General features: G+C 45.6%; 1 protein-coding gene across 1 annotated transcript in view; it reads right to left on the reverse strand.

Annotated features, from left to right (window-relative positions):
* Positions 1-15,508: 15,508 nt before the first annotated feature.
* Positions 15,509-19,385, reverse strand: part of RNF19A (ring finger protein 19A, RBR E3 ubiquitin protein ligase) — a 104,896-nt gene continuing 101,019 nt past the window's right edge. The window contains exon 10 of the mRNA XM_030217305.1: positions 15,509-17,119. Within this exon, the coding sequence (XP_030073165.1) occupies positions 16,432-17,119 (688 nt within the window). The 3' untranslated portion in view covers positions 15,509-16,431. The remainder of the gene's footprint in view (positions 17,120-19,385) is intronic.

Raw genomic sequence — 19,385 nt, forward strand, 5'->3', positions numbered from 1 at the left:
TGGTCGGAAATGGGCATCACTTTATTTGAACACTTAATGAATGAAGAGGGAAACCTGCATAGCTTTCAGAATCTGCAGCAGAGACAGGTATTGGCCCAGAAGGACTATTATACATACAGACAATTGCATCATTACTGGCATAGTTTAGATCAGGCAGCCCGGGGCACAAAATTGGGTCAGAAGATACATGAATTCCTGGAAGGGGATGCACATGGACAAGTATCAATATCGAGCTTACATAAAGCTCTAGTCCCACTCGGACCTCCCAGAACATATGAGAAGCTTAAAGACACATGGAGCAAAGACTTGGGATATGAGTTGAAAGGAATAAATTTTGCGAAACTAATCAAAGGCATACCTGGGCAGGTGGGGGGGGGGGGGGGCAGAATTACAAGAGAGTCAATTCAGGGTCATTCATCGAGGCTATATAACACAATCCCAGGCTGTAAGGGCGGGATGGAGCTCTGATCCCCAATGCCTTAAATGCCACAGAGAGAGGAACACATTTTTGCATGCATTTTGGAGGTGCGATAAAATAAAAACATTTTGGAGAGCGATACAGGAGTACCTAGAACAAGTATTGGGGCAAAAGGTGCACCCCTCTTGGAGAGGAGTACTCTTGAACAAAAATAATGCATATGGGATATCGGATAAAAACTTGGAGGGATTTTTATGTAAAGCATTTGCAGTGGGCAAAAAATGCATACTGAGACACTGGATGCAGGCAGAGCCACCCTCTGTTTGGCTATGGAGGAATAAGCTACATGAGCTAATGCTGTGGGAGGCAAGGGACGCATATGATAACTTGAGGAAAAGAAAGAAATTTCTTAATGTTTGGACTCATTATTTGCAAAATATATCCCATAAAGCCAGAAGTGCTATACTTAATAGACTAGGACCGATATAATGAAGTTATGAGCCCCTCGTGTAAGCGAATAAGGAATGGACAAGGTTGGACAAGAGTGTCAGTAGGATGTATGAAGCTTCAATCCAGAGGGTAATGTTTCATTTTTCTTTGGGGGGGGGGGGAGGGGGGGGAAGGGGTAAATGTTAAAAAAGCGATGGGATAGACACGCTGTAAGATACGTTGCTGTTATAGAAATATTGGTAAGGTATACACTGTAAGCATTTACTATGTTTGAATTGAAGTTTGTCCATCAATAAAAACCGTTTATACACATAAATACATAAAATTATACATGAATATCTTTTAAATATTTTTTATAGGACCATTAGAAGAGCAAACATAGCACTAGATTGCATTACTGTCATTAAAGCTTACGCTTAATAATCAAATGTTGACTTATACAAATGTGGATTGTGACCTGGTCTAAGTTTCAAACAGCTTCTGACAATAGAAACAGAAAACATTTATACATATGAGAGAGCAGCCAAGATGGTGGTGTGTAGAGATGAAGGGCTGGCGCACTCATGCCTCAGAGTCTTACCATTAGCACTTGATGGGTAAAAGGAAGTGAAGAGCTTGGTCTATTTTTTTCTGAGCCTGACAAGCCCATAGTGGTGTACAGGGTTGGTCTTAGCAATTGTGGGGCCCCCCAGTCCCGCACCCACCCAGCCCCCGCGCTTTGTTGACAAGGTATGTTTAAAACATTTTATTTCAAATAAATACAAATCAAGCAAAACTTGTATACAAAAACTAATTCAAACATGAAAAATGCTATACTAAGAAACCTTTGCGTTCAAAAAGCAAAAACCGTGTGCACATAAAGACTAGATAAATGAATTAAAACAAATCCCCTTAATGTGTAATACTTGGTAGCAATAATGAAACAGTGATTGATTATTCAGATAGCAAGCAGCCTGAGCCAACAGATTTATTTTCCACTGAATATAATTAACTTTGTATGAACTTGGCTGCTAATAGTGTGCTGACCTGGACAATGTTGGCACATTTAGCCACACCCTTTTACCAGCCATGGTGCATATAAACAGTAATCATTGAAAATATTACACTAGTACAGGAGAAGACAAATAACTTGTTTTTTTTTTCATTATAAATATTTTCTGTAAACTGTTACAGCTCCAGTATACCCAAAATGACACAAACCAAATTAGCATACAGACTCTGCATGCAGCACAATACCAGAAAAAAAAGAACATTGGTATACATTGCAAAATAAGACAGCAGATGTAAATTCTCAAATTGGACATATTCATAGTAACATAGTAGATGACGGCAGAAAAAGACCTGCACGGTCCACCCAGTCTGCCCAACAAAATAAACTCATATGTGTCATTTTTTGTGTATACCTTACCATGATTTGTACCTGTCTTTTTCAGGGCACAGACCGTATAAGTGTGCCCAGCACTATCCCCACTTCCCAAACACCCACCCCGCCACCCACCACCGGCTCTGGCACAGACCGTATAAGTCTGCCCAGCACTATCCCCACCTCCCAACCACCAGCCCTGCCTCCCACCACTGGCTAAGCTTCTGGGGATCCCATCCTTCTGAGGAGGATTCCTTTATGTTTATCCCACGCATGTTTGAATTCCGTTACCGTTTTCCTCTCCACCACCTCCCACGGGAGGGCATTCCAAGCATTCCAAACACAAATGAAAATAAAATGATTTTTTTCTACCTTTGTTGTCTTGTGACTTTGTTTTTCTGATCATGTTGGTCCCAGTCTCTGATTCTGCTGCTCTCTGTCTGCTCCCTTAACTCCACTTCCAGGGTTTCCTTTCCATTTATTTCTTTACTCTCCTTTTTTCTTCATTTCTTGCCCTACATCCATAGGCAAAATCTGGGTCCTCCACAGACTTGACTGGAGGAGGTATAGAGTGGATCCAGCTTTTGCCTATTTTCTCCAGCCATGTGCAGTTTTCTTCTCTTTTCCCTTTCCCTCCCCTCCATCCATATGCATCTCCTTCCTCTTTCTTCCCTCCCCTCCATCCATATGCATCCCCTTCGTCTCTCTTCCCTCTCCTCCATCCATATGCATCTCCTTCCTCTTTCTTCCCTCCCCTCCATCCATATGCATCTCCTTCGTCTCTCTTCCCTCTCCTCCATCCATATGCATCTCCTTCTTCTCTCTTCCCTCTCCTCCATCCATATGCATCTCCTTCTTCTCCTCCATCCATATGCATCTCCTTCCTCTCTCTTCCCTTTCCTCCATCCATGTCCAGCATTTCTCTTCTCTCTCCTCCCCTCCATCCATGTTCATCTCACGTCCTCTCTCTTCCCTTCCCTCCATCCATATCCAGCATTTCAACTCTCCCCTCTCCTCCATCCATTGCCAGAATTTCTCCTCTCCCCTCCATCCATATGCATCTCCTTCCTCTCTCTTCCCTCTCCTCCATCCATATGCATCTCCTTCCTCTCCTCCATCCATATGCATCTCCTTCCTCTCCCTTCCCTCTCCTCCATCCGTATGCATCTCCTTCCTCTCTTTTCCCTCTCCTCCATCCATGTCCAGTATTTCTCCTTCCCTCCCCTCCATCCATCCATGACCAACAACTCTCCTCTCTCCCCTGCCCTCCCCACCCATCCATGTCCAGCAATTCTCCTCTGCCTTCCCCTCCCAACCCTTTCCAGCGATTCTCCTCTGCCCTCCCCTCCATGTCCAGTGACTCACCCCAGCCCCCAACTTACCCCCCTTTTCAGCCCCAGAGTTTCAGTCCCCAGCCCAACCCCATCTGTGCCCACAGTTTTCCACAGCACTCCTTTCCTTCCAGCCACCCTGCATTCAAAAAGTTGCGGCAGCGAAAAAGCAGGCTCGCCTCTAACCTTTAAGCCTTTCCTTCTCTCTCAGCGTGCACTGTGCTGCCTTCGCGGAAACAGGAAATTGCATCAGAGAAAGGCAGCACAATTCACGCTGGGAGAGAAGGGAAGGCTTAAAGGCTAGAGGCGAGCCTGCTTTTTCGCTGACGCCACTGCGACTTTTTAAATGCAGGGAGGCTGGAAGGAAAGCTTTGAGGATTGAATGGCAGGGAGCGAGAGGAAGCGCCGTGGGACCCCTGGAGGCGCGAGGCCAGTGGCGTACCTAGGGTAGTTGACACCCGGGGCCGGTCATTTTTTAACACCCCCCTCCAAAATCCAGTACTAGGCATACCGAGAATACAAAACACTCAGGACCTATAGAGCAATTCTACCATACCATAAGCAGTCATTTCTACGAGTCACACAAGGAAAAGGAAAGCATCTTAAACACTACAGTGAGCACCAGAACATCAATTCACCTATTGTAAAACGAAACCAGACAGAATAGTATAGATCCTCGATCCTGCACAGTCAATGCCAACTGAAAGCCATGTCTTTTTCACAAACACAGATACACCCTAATCCACTATAGAATAAGTAATCATAAACTTTCTATTCAGAGAAAAACTGAATCCCCCAAGATGCCAGACTCTGCATGCAATGCAACACCATAGAAACAGAAAATGTCCCCTAGTACTGTGCAAAACATAAAGACAGCAGCTGTAAATTTGAAAAAAAAACTAACAAATACCAATCACCACTTTACAAATTAACAAATAGAAATAAAACAAATATAGAAAATAAAATACCATTTTATTGGACTAATACATTTAGCTGTCAGAGGCCAAAACCTTCTTCCTCAGGTCAATACAGTATAGTGCTGTTACCGTGTCCTATCCTGACCTGAGGAAGGGGGTTTTGCTCTCCGAAAGTTAGTCAAAATTTATTAAAATTAGTCCAATAAAAAGATTACCTTATTTACATGTTCTATTATAAACATTTATTAACACAGCTACAATACTACTTTATCCTGAAGCAAAAAAAAAAATTAAAAATATGTATTTTATTTACAGTTTGTTGTCTCTGGCTTCTGCTTTCCTCATCTTCTTTTTACTGTCTTCCTTCCATCCAGCATCTGTCTTCGGTCTCTCTCTGCCATCCAGTGTCTGCCCTCTCTGCTGTCCCCTCCATCCAATGTCTGCCCTGTCTCCCTGCCCCTTCCATGCACATCTGCCCCTTCCATCCACCATCTGCCCCTGTCTAACCTCTCTCTCCCCCCTTCCATTCATGTCTGCCCTTTCTATCCCTTCCATCCACTGTCTGCCCTTTCTCTCTGCCCCTTCAATCCACCATCTGCCCTCTCTCCCCCCCCCTTCCATTCACCGTCTGCCCTTTCTCTCTGCCCCTTCAATCCACCATTTGCCCTCCCTCTCCCCCCCCCAATCCATCCATCCATCCACAGTCTGTCCTCCCTCTCCCCCGCTTCAATCCACCATTTGCCCTCCCTCCCCCCCCCCCCCCCATCCATCCATCCAGGGTCTGCCCTCCCTCCCTCCCCCCATTCATCCATCTATCCATCCAGGATCTGTCCCCTCTCTCTCTCTCTGCCCCTTTTTTCAGCCCCCAGTTCCAGCCCCCTTATCCCACCTGCCCCTAGTTCTAGCCCCAGCCCACATCTCCCACCTGCCCCCCCTTTTCAGCCTCCAGTTTCAGCTCCACTGAACCCCCCCTCCCATCTGAAACTCCTTTCCTTCCTCTCCCTTCTGAAACTCCTTCCCTCTCCCATCTGAAACCGAGGGGAGCACCTAGCAGCTGCCTCAGAGCCCCGACGGCGCTTCCCAGAAGGTCCCCCCACACCGTTCTCTTCTTGCCATTACCTTCAGGCCCTTCCCTCACAGTTGTCCCGCGACCACGCCTCACATCTGTGCCCAGTGCCCTGCTTGTAAATGAACGAAGTAAATCTCGTCGTCGACTCGGGCCTTCCCTCACTGGGTCCCGCCCTCACAGAGGGTGGGACCCAGTGAGGGAAGGCCCGACGAGTTGACGACGAGAAGATTTACTTCGTTCGTTTACAAGCAGGGCAGGCTGCCTGCTACGCCGATTGCTTTGCAGGAGATGAGCACTGCTGACTGCAGCGCCGCCAGCGTCAGCGGAGCACCCCCCCACCCACGGACACCCGGGGCGGACCGCCCCCCCCCCCCCCCCTTGGTACGCCACTGCCACTGGGTATGGGTGTCCTTCCAACTCAACTTAACAGTTTCTGCTCTTGGAATGAAAAGCCTTCACAAAATTGCAACAGTGTGTGTGGCTACTACATTCACATCCATGGCTCCTTCAGTTAGATCCTTGCACTCCTTGGTTATATGACCTCTTCCCCCACACCTGAAACAGGTGTGGCAGTAAGGATCCTACAACCGGGTCAGTGGTGTGTGCTTGCTCTTTCCCCCTTTCTTGGTCCCTATTTTCCTCCCCAGACTCCCAGCTTGCTTCTTCTGCCTTTAGAGTTCTGACTCTGGTTGAGCTTGTGGAATGCCCGCTCTGTCTGTAACAAACTTTCCTACATCCATGACTTCTTTATCTCTCGTACTCTCCATCTGCTTGCCCTAACTGAAACTTGGCTTTACTCTGAGGATTCTGCTTCAGTTGCGGCCCTATGCCATGGAGGTTATCTTTTCTCCCATACTCCTCGCCCGGTTGGCCGCGGAGGTGGTGTCGGGCTACTACTTTCACCCTCTTGTAGATTTCAACCTCTTCTTCACTGTTTTTTCTTCCTTCAAAGTCCACTCCATTCGTCTATTTGCTCCTCTGCCTCTCCGAGTAGCAGTCATTTATCGACCCCCCCGCTAAGTCCCTTTCTTCCTTTCTCACTGACTTTGATGCTTGGCTTTCCTTCTTTCTTGAAACTTTAGTGTATACTCTAGTGGATCCTCTTCTACTTCTATCCCACTGTCAGTTGGTGTACCTCAGGGATCTGTCCTGGGACCCCTACTCTTCTCCATCTATACTTCTTCCCTTGGTACTCTGATCTCATCCCATGGTTTTCAGTACTACTACTACTTAACATTTCTAGAGCGCTACTAGGATTACGCAGCGCTGTACAGATTAACAAAAAAGGACAGTCCCTGCTCCAAGGAACTTACAATCTAATGGGCGAAATGTCAAGTAGGGGCAGTCTAGATTTCCTGAATAGAGGTATGATGGTTAGGTGCTGAAGGCGACATTGAAGAGGTGGGCTTTGAGCAAGGCTTTGAAGATGGGCAGGGAGGGGGCCTGGCGTATGGGCTCAGGGAGTTTATTCCAGGCATGGGGTGAGGTGAGGCAGAAAGGGCGGAGCCTGGAGTTGGCGGTGGTGAAGGGTACTGACAGGAGGGATTTGTCTTGAGAACGGAGGTTATGGGTAGGAATGTAAGGGGAGATGAGGGTAGAGAGGAAGGAAGGGGCTGTATCATCTTTACGCTGATGACTCCCAGATCTACCTCTCCAAACCAGAAATCTCAGCCGAAATCCAGGCCAAAGTATCAGCCTGCCTGACATTGCTGCCTTTATGTCTCAGCGCCATCTGAAACTAAACATGACCAAGACTGAGCTTCTTATCTTTCCCCCTAAACCAACCTTTCCTCCTCCCCCATTCTCTATTTCTGTGGATAACACTCTCATCCTTCCTGTCTCATCAGTTCGTAACCTTGGGGTCATCTTCGACTCCTCCCTCTCCTTCTCTGCACATATTCAACAGACTGCTAAAACCTGTAGTTTCTTTCTCTATAATATCAGCAAAATTCACCCTTTCCGAGCACACTACCAGAACCCTCATCCACACTCTTATCACCTCTCACAGGTCTCCCACTTAGTCATCTCTCTCCTCTTCAATCTATTCAAAATTCTGCTGCACGACTAATATTCCGCCAGGGTCGTTATGCTCATATTAGCCCTCTCCTCAAGTCACTTCACTGGCTTCCTATCTGTTTCCGCATACAGTTCAAACTCCTCTTATTGACCTATAAATGCATTCACTCTGCAGCTCCTCAGTACCTCTCAACTCTCATCTCGCCCTACATTCCTCCCCGGGAACTCCGTTCACTAGGTAAATCTCTCTTATCTGCACCCTTCTCCTCCACTGTTAACTCCAGACTCCGTTCCTTTTATCTTGCTGCACCATATGCCTGGAATAGACTTCCTGAGCCAGTACGTCAAACTCCATCTCTGACCGTCTTCAAATCTAAGCTAAAAGCCCACCTTTTTGATGCTGCTTTTAACTCCTAACTCTTGTTCACTTGTTCAGAACCCTTATTTTATCATCCTCACTTTAATATTCCCTTATCTCTTGTTTGTCCTGTTTGTCTGTCCTAATTAGATTGTAAGCTCTGTTGAGCAGGGACTGTCTCTTCATGTTCAAGGGTATAGCGCTGCGTACGTCTAGTAGCGCTATAGAAATGATAAGTAGTAGTAGTAGTAGCTTGGTAGAAGACTTCAGGCTCTTCTAAAGCACTTTCTGGGGTCAATTTAGGGTGCGCCTCACCCACTGTTTCATAGATGGGGGGGGGGGGGGTAGCACTTCATGGAACTGCTCCAGAAGAATGACACTTATCTCTGGGCTCGCCATGCCTTCCGTTGCACCCATCTCCAGGCCACTTCCTGAGTCGCTAGAAGAAACTACGGGAGTTCTCTAACTTGCAGAGGCCCCTTCCAAAATTGCTATCAGTAGACCTCTTTGGGTGTAGCCTGCCCTCTCCAGAATGGTGGCCTTTACTTCTGCATAGGTGGCCGTCCCACCAGAGGTGACATCTTGAAATGCAGTTTGGCTGCTACCAGTCAGTAAATTCCCCAATTAAACTGTCCATGATGCTTCTGGCCAACCAGCCAGGTGGTCGGTCCTTTCAAAATTGGCCATGAAATAGTTCAGGTTATCTTCCGGTACCATCTTTGGTAACACTGGGACCGGAGTTTGTAATCTGGACGTTTTCAGCACAGTCCTACTTCTGATACTGAAGCCCACTCCTATGGTGTTTTAATTCTTCTGCTGTGCTTCTAGAGATCTCTGGAAAGCTTGACAGTGCTCCCATTGCCTCTGTACCACTTGTTGCAGCTGCTGCTAGCTTTCTACTAAGATCTGGAGTAGCCTTTCCATGTTTTTGCTGTAGTGTTAGCACCCAGAAGCATGCACTGTGTGAGGAAACAAAAATAAAAACCTGCCTATCTGGTACTAACTGTACTTCCCCCTCCTCCCCTTGACCAGAGCTATCCCCTTTTACCCAATGTTCCCAGCGTTGTATCTCTACATGGCACAGAGCCCTAAAGGCCAAGGATCCCAGCTCCCTCTGCTAGGATAAGCTCCAATTCCACAACTGTCACCATATGTGATAATGTGAGCAAGGGTTGAGGGTGGGCCTTCAGATTATACAGCCAGACAAGGTTACAAAGGTAAAGCAAAACTCTTTATTAACTCAAAGGTTGAGGCCTTTTACTCCACAGCTACAGAAACTGAGGGGTAAAGTATCTGGAAATTCAGAGATCTTTACATAGGCCTGTGGCTGACAGGCCCCAAAAACATAGTTTATAGTCTCTCAGCTTGCACAAACACTGGCTCTAGCCAGACTTCATGAACAGGATTCTCACAATTAGGGTTACCGTACGTCCGGATTTACCTGGACCTGTCCTCTTTTTGAGGACATGTTTGGACGGGTTTTGGCCAGCCTGCCCATTTGTCCGGATTTCTGGACAAATGGACAGGCTGACGCTGACATGCATGCGGTGGACCTCCCCCCCCCCCCCCCCTTACGATCTTCCTTGGTGGTCTAGTGACTTTGGGGCAGGAAAGAGCCCCCTCTTTCCTGCCCGGCGCGCTGCTCTGCATCCTGTATGCTGCCTGTGACGGTCTTGGTGAGATTCAAAATGGCCGCCGAGAATTGAAGTCTTGCGAGGCTGCTTCAATTCTCGGCAGCCATTTTGAATCTCGCCAAGAGGGGGCTCTTTCCTGCCCCAAAGTCACTAGACCACCAGGGAAGATCGTGAGTAAGGGGAGAGGTGGTGACAGGGCCGGGGGGAGGGGAGGTGAGGGGGTGACCAGGGGGAGGGGAAATGTGTGGAAAGGGGCGGGGAGGGGCGTGAAATGGGGCGGGGCAAGTGTCCTCTTTTTTTTAAAAACAAAAAATGGTAACCCTACTCACAATTCAAGTTAAGGTTTAGCCTATCTGAGCCAGTTTATGATAGCTACACCTTGACAGTGAAGACATACTCTGCTGGGCTGCTTCTCTCTCCCCTGGGTCTCCTTAACCTAACTCTGGCCCCGCCTTTTATACTTCCTTGTAGCTGTCTTCCTGGCTCCACCCCTCCTGTGTCACTTCCTGTTTTGGCAAGACTATGGGGTCCTTTTACTAAGGTGTGCTGAAAAATGGCTTGCAGTAGTGTAGGCACGGGTTTTGGGCACACACCGATTCATTTTCAGCATGTCTGTAAAAAAAAAAAAAGGTCCTTTTTAAAATGTTTGACAAAAATGGATGTGCATCCATTTTGGGTCTGCGACCTTACCGCCAGCCATTGACCTAGAGCTAAAAGTCTCATGCTGTAACTGCGTGGGTAATGCCACTTGGTGCGTGTCTGATACGTGCATCCAAAAATAATTTTTCGGCTGTGCATATTGGACACACGCCAAAAATGAAATTACCGCAAGAGCCACGCCAAAACTGAACACAATACTCCAAATGGGGCCTCATCAATTTGTGCAGGAGCACTACCATCGCCTCCCTTCTGCTGGTTATGCCTCTCTCTATGCAGCCTAGCCTCTGCTTTCGCCACTGCCTTGTCAAATTTTTTCCATCACATTGAGATCTTCAGACACTAGTACCCACGAGATCCCTCTCCTAATTCATGCACATCAACCTCTCTCTCTCTCTCTGCTCCTATCGTATACAGCTCCTTTGGCTTTTTGCATTCAATATGCATCACTCTGAATTTCTGTGCTGGGACCGCTGCGTTTTAACATATTTATAAATGATCTAGCGATGGGACTAACTAGTGAGGTAATTAAATTTGCTAATGACACAAAGTTATTCAAAGTTGTTAAAACACAAGAGGGTTGTGAAAAATTGAAAGAAGACCTTACGAGACTGGGAAATTGGGCATCCAAATGGCAGATCATTTATAGATGTGTTAAAAAGCATGTGCTGGGACAGTCCCCTGGGGAAACCCACTATCTACCCTTCTTCATTGAGAATACTGACCATTTAACCCTACTCTCTGTTTTCTATCTTTTAACCAGTTTCTAATCCACAATAGGACACTATCTCCTATCCCATGACTTTCTAATTTCCTCTGCAGTCTTTTGTCTTTGTCAAATGCCTATTGAAAATCCAGATACACAATATTGACCGACTCACCTTTACACATGTTTATTCACTGAGGCTGCCTCAAATGGAGGCATGCCATATGTGTCATATGCACAGTAGAGACCATGTGGCCTGCAACCTCAAAATCTGCAAAGCTAAAACCTGCTGATTCTACCGAACCAGATGTTGATTATGGCAGCTCAGAGCCGGAAGGCTCAGGTCTGAAGCATGTCTAGTAGAGCCCCAATGCTGTAAGTAGATGGGACAACAAACCATAGTAATTCCAACAATCAAATGGTTCTTCACATTGATTCTTGAGCAATCTCCTGCAAGGTGCTCTTGATCAGCCAATCATCCAGGTAAGGAACACATGTACTCCCAGTCTGTGTAGTGATGCTGTGACTACAAGGCATTTTGTGAAGACTCTGGGAGCAGATACAAGGCCAAATGGCAGGATGCAATACTGGTAATGGTGTTTCCTTACTGAAAACCTGAGATACATCCTGTGACTAGACATATCTGTATGTAGGTGTAAGATCTTTTAAAAGTCCAGACAGCATAGACAACCATCTGTCTGTATCATGGGAAGCAGGGTGCTCATCCCGAGTGGAGGAGTGGCCTAGTGGTTAGGGTGGTGGACTTTGGTCCTGGGGAACTGAGGAACTGAGTTCAATTCCCACTTCAGGCACAGGCAGCTTCTTGTGACTCTGGGCAAGTCACTTAACCCTCCATTGCCCCAGGTACAAGTAAGTACCTGTATACAATATGTAAGCCGCATTGAGCCTGCTATGAGTGGGAAAGCACGGGGTACAAATGTAACAAATAAACTTTTGACCATATATTTGTTCATGGCCCTTAGGTCTATCATAGGACCTCCCATCGTTTTGGGCACAAAAAAGAACTTGAAATAGAATCCCTTCCCTTCTTCTCCTGGTAGTAAGGGCTCAACCACATGGGCCCTTAGAAGAGAAGAGTTCATCTGTGAACATATCCTGGGGCTGAGAGCTGAACCTTGACACTCTCACTGGTCAGAAGTTACAAGGGATCTGGCTTAGAAATAATTCAGCCCCCCCCCCCCCCAATTGGTAAGTTGTCTGGGATGGTCACTTATGGCAGCTATCCTGTCTCTGAGCCAGTCAAAAGCTCATCCAATTCTTGAATGAACTGATTGGGGCTTCTGGTTATCTGCTGCTGAGGGTGGGAGAGGGAACCCTGAGATTACTGGGGCGGACGAGTAGACTGGGTGAACCTATGCCTTTGAGAGTAGTAGATTTGCCTTTGACCACTGCCTGAAAACCTCCAAGAAATGGTTGCAGAAGGAACATGCTGAGTCAGGGACTTGAAGGTGTTAGCATGTTTCTTGATAAGGTCAGCGACCTCCTCCATCTTGTCCCCAAAACAATGGTCTCCTCGGCAGGTGATGTCCATGAGCTTCTCCTGAACCACTGGTTCTAGGTGCCTGGGTTGGACCACTTTCACCATTTTTTTTGATAGGGCAGCAGCCCCAGAAAGCTGGAATGGGTATATGCATGATCTTGTGTTATCACCTAATTTTTCCAAGAGGATAAAGTAGCAGAGGCAGGCTAAAATGATTATATTTTAGTCATCCCCGGAGTAGCCCCAAAGAGCACAATCTGCTCCCTTGGGCCGACTCCTTCAGTACGCGGATGCTGCAAACATAATTGCCTACAACCATTGCAGATATTGATGTCAGAACTGGGAAGGCACGTGGACAGGGCTTATCAGGCTGTGAAAACTTGCAGGAAATGGACAGCATATATCAGATCTGGGAAGATAAGTGGGTAGAGCTTAGAGCCATAAAAGACCTGCAGGAAATGGGCAGTATATCTATTAGGAAACACAGATACTAGTTACAGCCAGAGTGCTAGAAATATTTCTCTGAATAGGAGAGATGAGGACTATTTGAGAGGTGCAATTCCATAATTAATATGCTACTTTGAGTCAGTTTTTTATGCTGCAGCCATTGGAACTACTTTTTCCATTGGTGGTGGTGGTGGTGGGTGGGGGGATTTGGCTTCATTTTTCTTCCATCTCCCACCACATGCAGAAACGTAATTGCTGCAGCACAGGGCTCGTCTCTTTGTGACTAGTGCAGTCTTATAGTGCTCCACTCCCACATCCTTCCCATTGGTTGGATGTTATCTACAGTCTCCACTGTTACTTACCCTGGAAACAGGCAGGTCAGGCTAATTCACAAAGGGGGATAATTGGAGATCTGTAGATAGAATTTAGTATGTCCAGACATATTAGTCCTATCTTTCTGACATAAATGTACAAATTAGTAGAATCCTGAAAAAAGCCAATCCTAATATCCTGAGTACCTGACAGGGCTCTCCTCAACTTGGATCCTAGAGGCCTTGTTTACTAAGCTGCGCTGTAGGCATGCCAATACTTTTAGCACACAGTAAACATTAGTGCACTCTAACACTACAGACACCATAAGAATATATGGGTGTGTCCAGTGTTAGCATGCGCTAACGCTAATGCACCTTAGTAAACTGGGCCCCAGCAGGCAGATGATCAAAAGTCCCATGCTGTTCCAAACAGCGCTCTAAAATAGCGCTGCAACTGCGCGGGGCGCTATTAGACCTATGACAGAGATAATGCATGCAAATTTAAGCATCGCAATTATCTCTGATCATGGGGTAGAAGTGCGGGCGAATTGTGCCTGAGCATGTGCTCAGCACAATCCTCCCGCACTTGACAGGTCTGGGCTGTCAAAAGCCAAACCTGTCAAACACAGGGGCTGGAGGACCATGGGACCACCAGGCCCTGACTACCCCTGCCCCGAGCAACGGGGGCTGGAGGTCCGGCAGACTTCCGGTCCCCCCCCCCCCCAGGTTCAGGGAGGGCTGGAGATCCGGTGGGTCTCCAGCCCCCCCAAACCTCCGGAAAATGGTCCCTGGTAGTCCAGTGGCCGCCGGCCAAACCCCCCTCCCAGCGAGCAAATCCCTTATATGGTCTTTAGCCCCACCCAGCGCATCCCAGGATGCGCTGGGAGGGGCTGGACGCCGCCATTTTGCATCGTCGTCAACCCAAGGAAGAGGAGGGAGGCAGGCTACCTTCCTCCTCCAACAAAGGTAGGGGGGCCATGAGGGGGTCCTTTTTCACGCTGGACCACCAGGGATTCGACCGACAACACTGGGGGGGGGGGGGGAGTTGGGGTGGGCTGGAGGTCCGCCGGACCTCCAGCCCCCACCCGTCGCTCGCTGCGGAGGGGGGAGGGGGTTTGGCCGGCGGCCACTGGACCACCAGGGACCATTTTCTGGGGTTTTGGGGGGGCTGGAGACCCACCGGATCTCCAGCCCTCCCTGAACCTTGTGGTGGTGGGGGGTCCGGAGGTCCAGCCCCATTGGCAGGTTTGCTTTTGGGGGGGGGGGGGGGAATGGGGGCCTGTCAGCATGCAACTGCATGCTGGACAGGGCTCACCATTCCTCCCCAATGATCTGCAAACCCTAACGCCAGCTCGGAGCTGGCGTAGGGTTTGCCGCAGCCAGCGACCCAAATTTTGGCACGCTGACTGCTGATCATTGCCGATGAATGTGCTAAGCCCTGTTTAGTATGCATTAGCATGCTACTTGCGCAAAGAGCCCTCGAGCGCATTGTTTCACATGCTCGAGGGCTCTCACATTGGGGTGGTAGCAAACGCCAGCGCTAGTATGGCGCTAGCAGCCTCTAGCACCGGCATTTGCTTTTGATCATCTGCCTGCAGATTTGCTCCTTCTTTGCCAATGCTATAATCCAGCCTGGCCCATTTTCAAAATTGATGTGTCTTTTTAGTGGTTTTCCCACATGTCAAGTTTCATCCCATTCCACTAATTTTCTGAGTTCTTCTGCACCCAGAGAGACACTCTCGAACTCTTTTGTATAATTCTTCTCAATTTTCATTAGGTCAGAAAGAATAAAAGACAACTTAAAATTAGTATTTAAACATTTATTTCAGGTATGCAGTTTACAAGCATATTGTTAAACAAATTAAGATTGCAAATATACAAATAACGTAACAAGCTCTCTAAAATAACATAACTGACACTAGTGTTATAAGCATTTTAATCAAACTGCAGCCCACGGCACTTTCAATTATTATTTTATTTTATCTTACCAATCCAAAACTTTTGATAGCACCATCATAGGAATACTTACAAGAAAGAAAAAAACCCCAGAACATTAACTGTTTTTGCATTTTCAGTGAATTTAATAAAAGATTTCTAACAGTGCAGGTGCTTCACCAACTTCAGCTTTCAATAATGAATAAAAAAAGAAAAAGTGCTAGCCATATTCTGTATCAATCTATTGTACATTTTTAATTCTGTGCTCTTGTGAGAGCTCTGCACTGTGCTTCAATTCTGTGATTAGAGATGTGTATAAGTTTTGCAAACTGGTGCAATGTAAAATTTTCATTAACGCCTGAGTGAGTCTTTGGTAGGCTAATACATTTTTTTTAAATTAGCACATATATTTAGAATCTACCATAATCTAAGGTTTTCCTTTATAGCCCCATGTGGTCCAAGAAGACATTAAGAAAAACATATAGTAAAATCCTTAAATGACCAGGCACTTAAACCTATTCATTTCCAAAGGCACCAATGGGGACGTTCTGCACCTCTGATGAAAGGTGACCATATTTGCCCTTTAAATGTCTCTACATTAATGTATTTAGTAATTCCAATCTGTTTTGTTTTTTTTGCTGTCTATATAAAGTAGAATTACTGCCATTACTCTTCTTACACTGTGAAGTCGCCCTTCTTTATAAAGAGCAACTTTCCCCATTTCAAGATTGTGCAAAGATTGTCATAACCCCGCTCAAATCACATTACAAATATGTGCCAAACTGAATGCCTGTGATGTTTGAAAAGAAATGGTACCAAACTTTTACCATAAATCTTAATTATGGATTAACAATTAAATGTCATGTGTCCATTTTAACTGTTTTCCTATAACTAGTGTTTCATTCCATCTTTAACAAAAAGGTGGTGCAATGCAACTTAAAAATATATTTCTTTGTGGATTCTATACTGTTTTTCCTGATAAGCAATGAGTATATCAATTACAGATTATTATTCAATTTGCTGTTCGAATACACAAGAAGCCGATCTAGAATTTGTGGCAAAGATCATTCAAAACATGAATTCCAATTATATCAGTTGATACCATTTTAAAATCATTATTTCACTTTATACAGTTTTATAACTTAAGAGGTCCAAAATACATTCTACCCTGCCTATATAACTACAAATGAAAGACAAACTGATTTAAAACCTTATTTCTGCACGTCACATCTAGTAACTTACAGTTTAACCAACTTTGTTTACTTTTTCCTTGCAAGCAGGGCTTAGTGGTAAGTATGCTACTGCAGCAGTTAAAGATCTAAATATCTGTCTGAATTGCAGTGTTTAGTTCCATAATGTGTGAAGAATGGTTGTTATTTGCTTCTTTTACAGTCTCACCAGCATCTACATCTGTATTTGCTGAAACTCGATTATTAATACTTTCCTCAGATATATTACTCAGCTGTGGAAGATCAGTGCTCAGACAGGAGGTAACAAGCATGGGAATTCCACTTTGGTGTGGGGAATTTTCCAGTCGGTCATTTTCTACCTCTGGGAGTGGACTAACTGCAACAAAGCGGGCATGGTAATCATTAGAGCTATGGCTGCAAGAGGTTTTCATGCTTTCCATGTCAGAGCAGCTAAATTCTGAGAAATGACTGGAGTGAGAATCTGCTACAGATGGTATACTGTCACTTAGAGAGGGCGAGTCAAATTCACTCGAGTTAGTGCTTTGTTGCTCCAACAACTGTGCATCCATGTCCTCTCTGGTCTCGTTTATCTTAATGCTGCTCTTTTTTCTCAGTTTACCTTTACATTTTTTGCCCGTTGTTTCCTTGGACCATTTCGTGGTATTACATTTGGTTTCTGACAAGCAAGCTGCAGATGAAGTTACATTGCCACGACTTTGTGCGGTGCTGTCATCCATACTGCTACTCCCACTGTTACGTCTGAACTTTGCAGGCTTTGATTCAATATCAACTTGCACCTCCATACTGTTACCTTCCCTAGAAAAACAAATACACCAAAAATAATTCTCTACTACTACACATGTACAAATCATTTCATTGTAAAACATGATGGCTGAAAGCTGATTTTGCATTGACAATTTTTCATGTATTGCCAAAGTAACATTTACTAGTATATAAGGACAAAAATTAAAATACGAGAGGTAACTTACAAAGTAATGGTAACAGTAAAACAAATGTACTTATCTGTAGCAGGTATTCTCTGAGGACAGCAAGATGAATCTAAATTATTTACCTATAGCAGGTGCTCTCAGAGGATGGCAGAAATATATTCTCACAAAAGGGTGACGTCATCCGAAAGAGTCCAGTGTGGACACTGCCAAAGTGTACTGCCACTTTAAATCTTGAAGGCAGTGCCCCCACTGGGCATGTGCCTTCTCATCTAACACTTGAGCATGGGACCAGCAATATAGTGTTAAAGCTAAGAAAACAACTCCAAGGAAAGGTAGGTGGGTTGTGAGAATATATGTCTGTTGTCCTCAGAAAACACCTGTTACAGGTGAGCAACTTAGCTTTCTCCAAGGACAAGCAGACATATTCTCACAAATGGAACTCATTAGCTACCAGACTCACAGAAGTATATTTTGATAGTTAAGTATATAGTGAGCCTGGTGAAAAATGGGCCAGAGGGTGGAGTTGGATTTTAAACAGTAAAAAGATTCTGAAGACCTGCTTGTCCAAACCAGCAATCCCGCCTGGAATACTGGTCCAGACAGTTGTGAGACACACATAAAAGTGGGCTACTGAGGTTGCCATAGCACGCACATTATGAGTGGTAAAACGGCCATCAAGAGTCAGCCCAACCTGAGCAAAAGAGATACAGTCAGCCACCCAAAGTAGAGATTGTACACTTGGTGATGGGAATTCCTAATTTGTTAGAATCAAAGGATACAAAGAGCTGAGAGGATTGTCGAAAAGGCTTTAGTACGCCAGAGCACGTTTGCAGTCCAAGGTATGCAGTGCTGCTTCTCAAGGATGAGAATGTGGTTTAGGAAAGAAGACAGATAGAACAATGGATTGATGAAACAACCTTAGAGAGGAATTGGACTGGGTTCGGAGTACAACCCTGTTATGATATCTGGTGTAAGGAGGGTCTGCCATAAGGGCTTGGAGCTCACTAACTCTTCTGGCAGAAGAAAGAGCTATCAAGAACAACACTTTATAAGTGAGGAATTTTAGAGAAGAACGCAGTGGTTCGAACGGAAGTTTCATGAGAGAGGAAAGAACAACACTGAGATCCCACATCACTGGAGGAGGCTTGATGGAAGGTTTAATGCGATATAAACCTTTCATGAATCTAGCAATTAAGGGATGCACTGAAACTGGTCTATTAACAAGTTTAGCATGAAATGCACTTATGGTACTTAAATGTACTCTTACTGAGTTAGACGAGGCCAGAATTGGATAGATGGAGCGGTATTCCATTGGAACAGGTAGAGGACGTAAGATAGGGTTGAGCAATTTATAGGTTGACTAGAGGGAAAACCTTTTCAATTGTAGGTGTTTTTCTTGTGCAAGGCCTTCCTAGAAGCAGGTTGTGAAGGCTAGAGAATGAGGATTAGGATGAAGAAGAGATGTCATTCTAAGTTATGAGGGCTGGGAAAGGATCCAATCTGAATGGTCCCTTGTATAACAACTCTAGGAGTAGAAAAAACCAATTTTGTTGAGGCCAATAAGAAGCACTTAGAATCATAGTTCCTTGGTCTCGACAGAGTTTGAGAACAGTATTCCTGATTAGGAGCAGTAGGGGAAAAGCGTAGAGAAGATCTTTCCTTCAGTGAATTAGGAAGGAATCTGAGGCTATGCGATTGGGAGAATAGAGTCTGGAACAGAATTGGGGAAGTTTTTTGTTCTGAGGAGAAGCAAACAGGTTTATCTCTGGTGTCCTCCACTTCTGAAAATTCTGGTGGACGACTGAGACACCGTGAGGTTGAAGTACTCTGCTGAGCTTGTCTGCCAGGGCATTCCGCTTTCCGGCTAAGTAAACAGCTCTGAGGAAGATGTTTAGGGAAGCCACCCTTGTCCATCTGGATGCTTGCTGACAGAGGAGGCAAGATCTGGTTCCTCCCTGCTTGATTGTCTACGTGTACTAATATTACCTGGTTGACAAATTGATCCTAGAAGGTCTTGAGAGAGTTCCAGACTGCTCACAACTCCAAGAAGTTGATATGATACCCCTGTTTTTGTGAGAATCAAAAACCCTGTGTATGGAGACCACTGAGGTATCATGGAAGCATAAGTGGTG

This window comes from Microcaecilia unicolor, chromosome 1, assembly GCF_901765095.1.
Source record: "Microcaecilia unicolor chromosome 1, aMicUni1.1, whole genome shotgun sequence".
Classification (NCBI taxonomy): domain Eukaryota; kingdom Metazoa; phylum Chordata; class Amphibia; order Gymnophiona; family Siphonopidae; genus Microcaecilia; species Microcaecilia unicolor.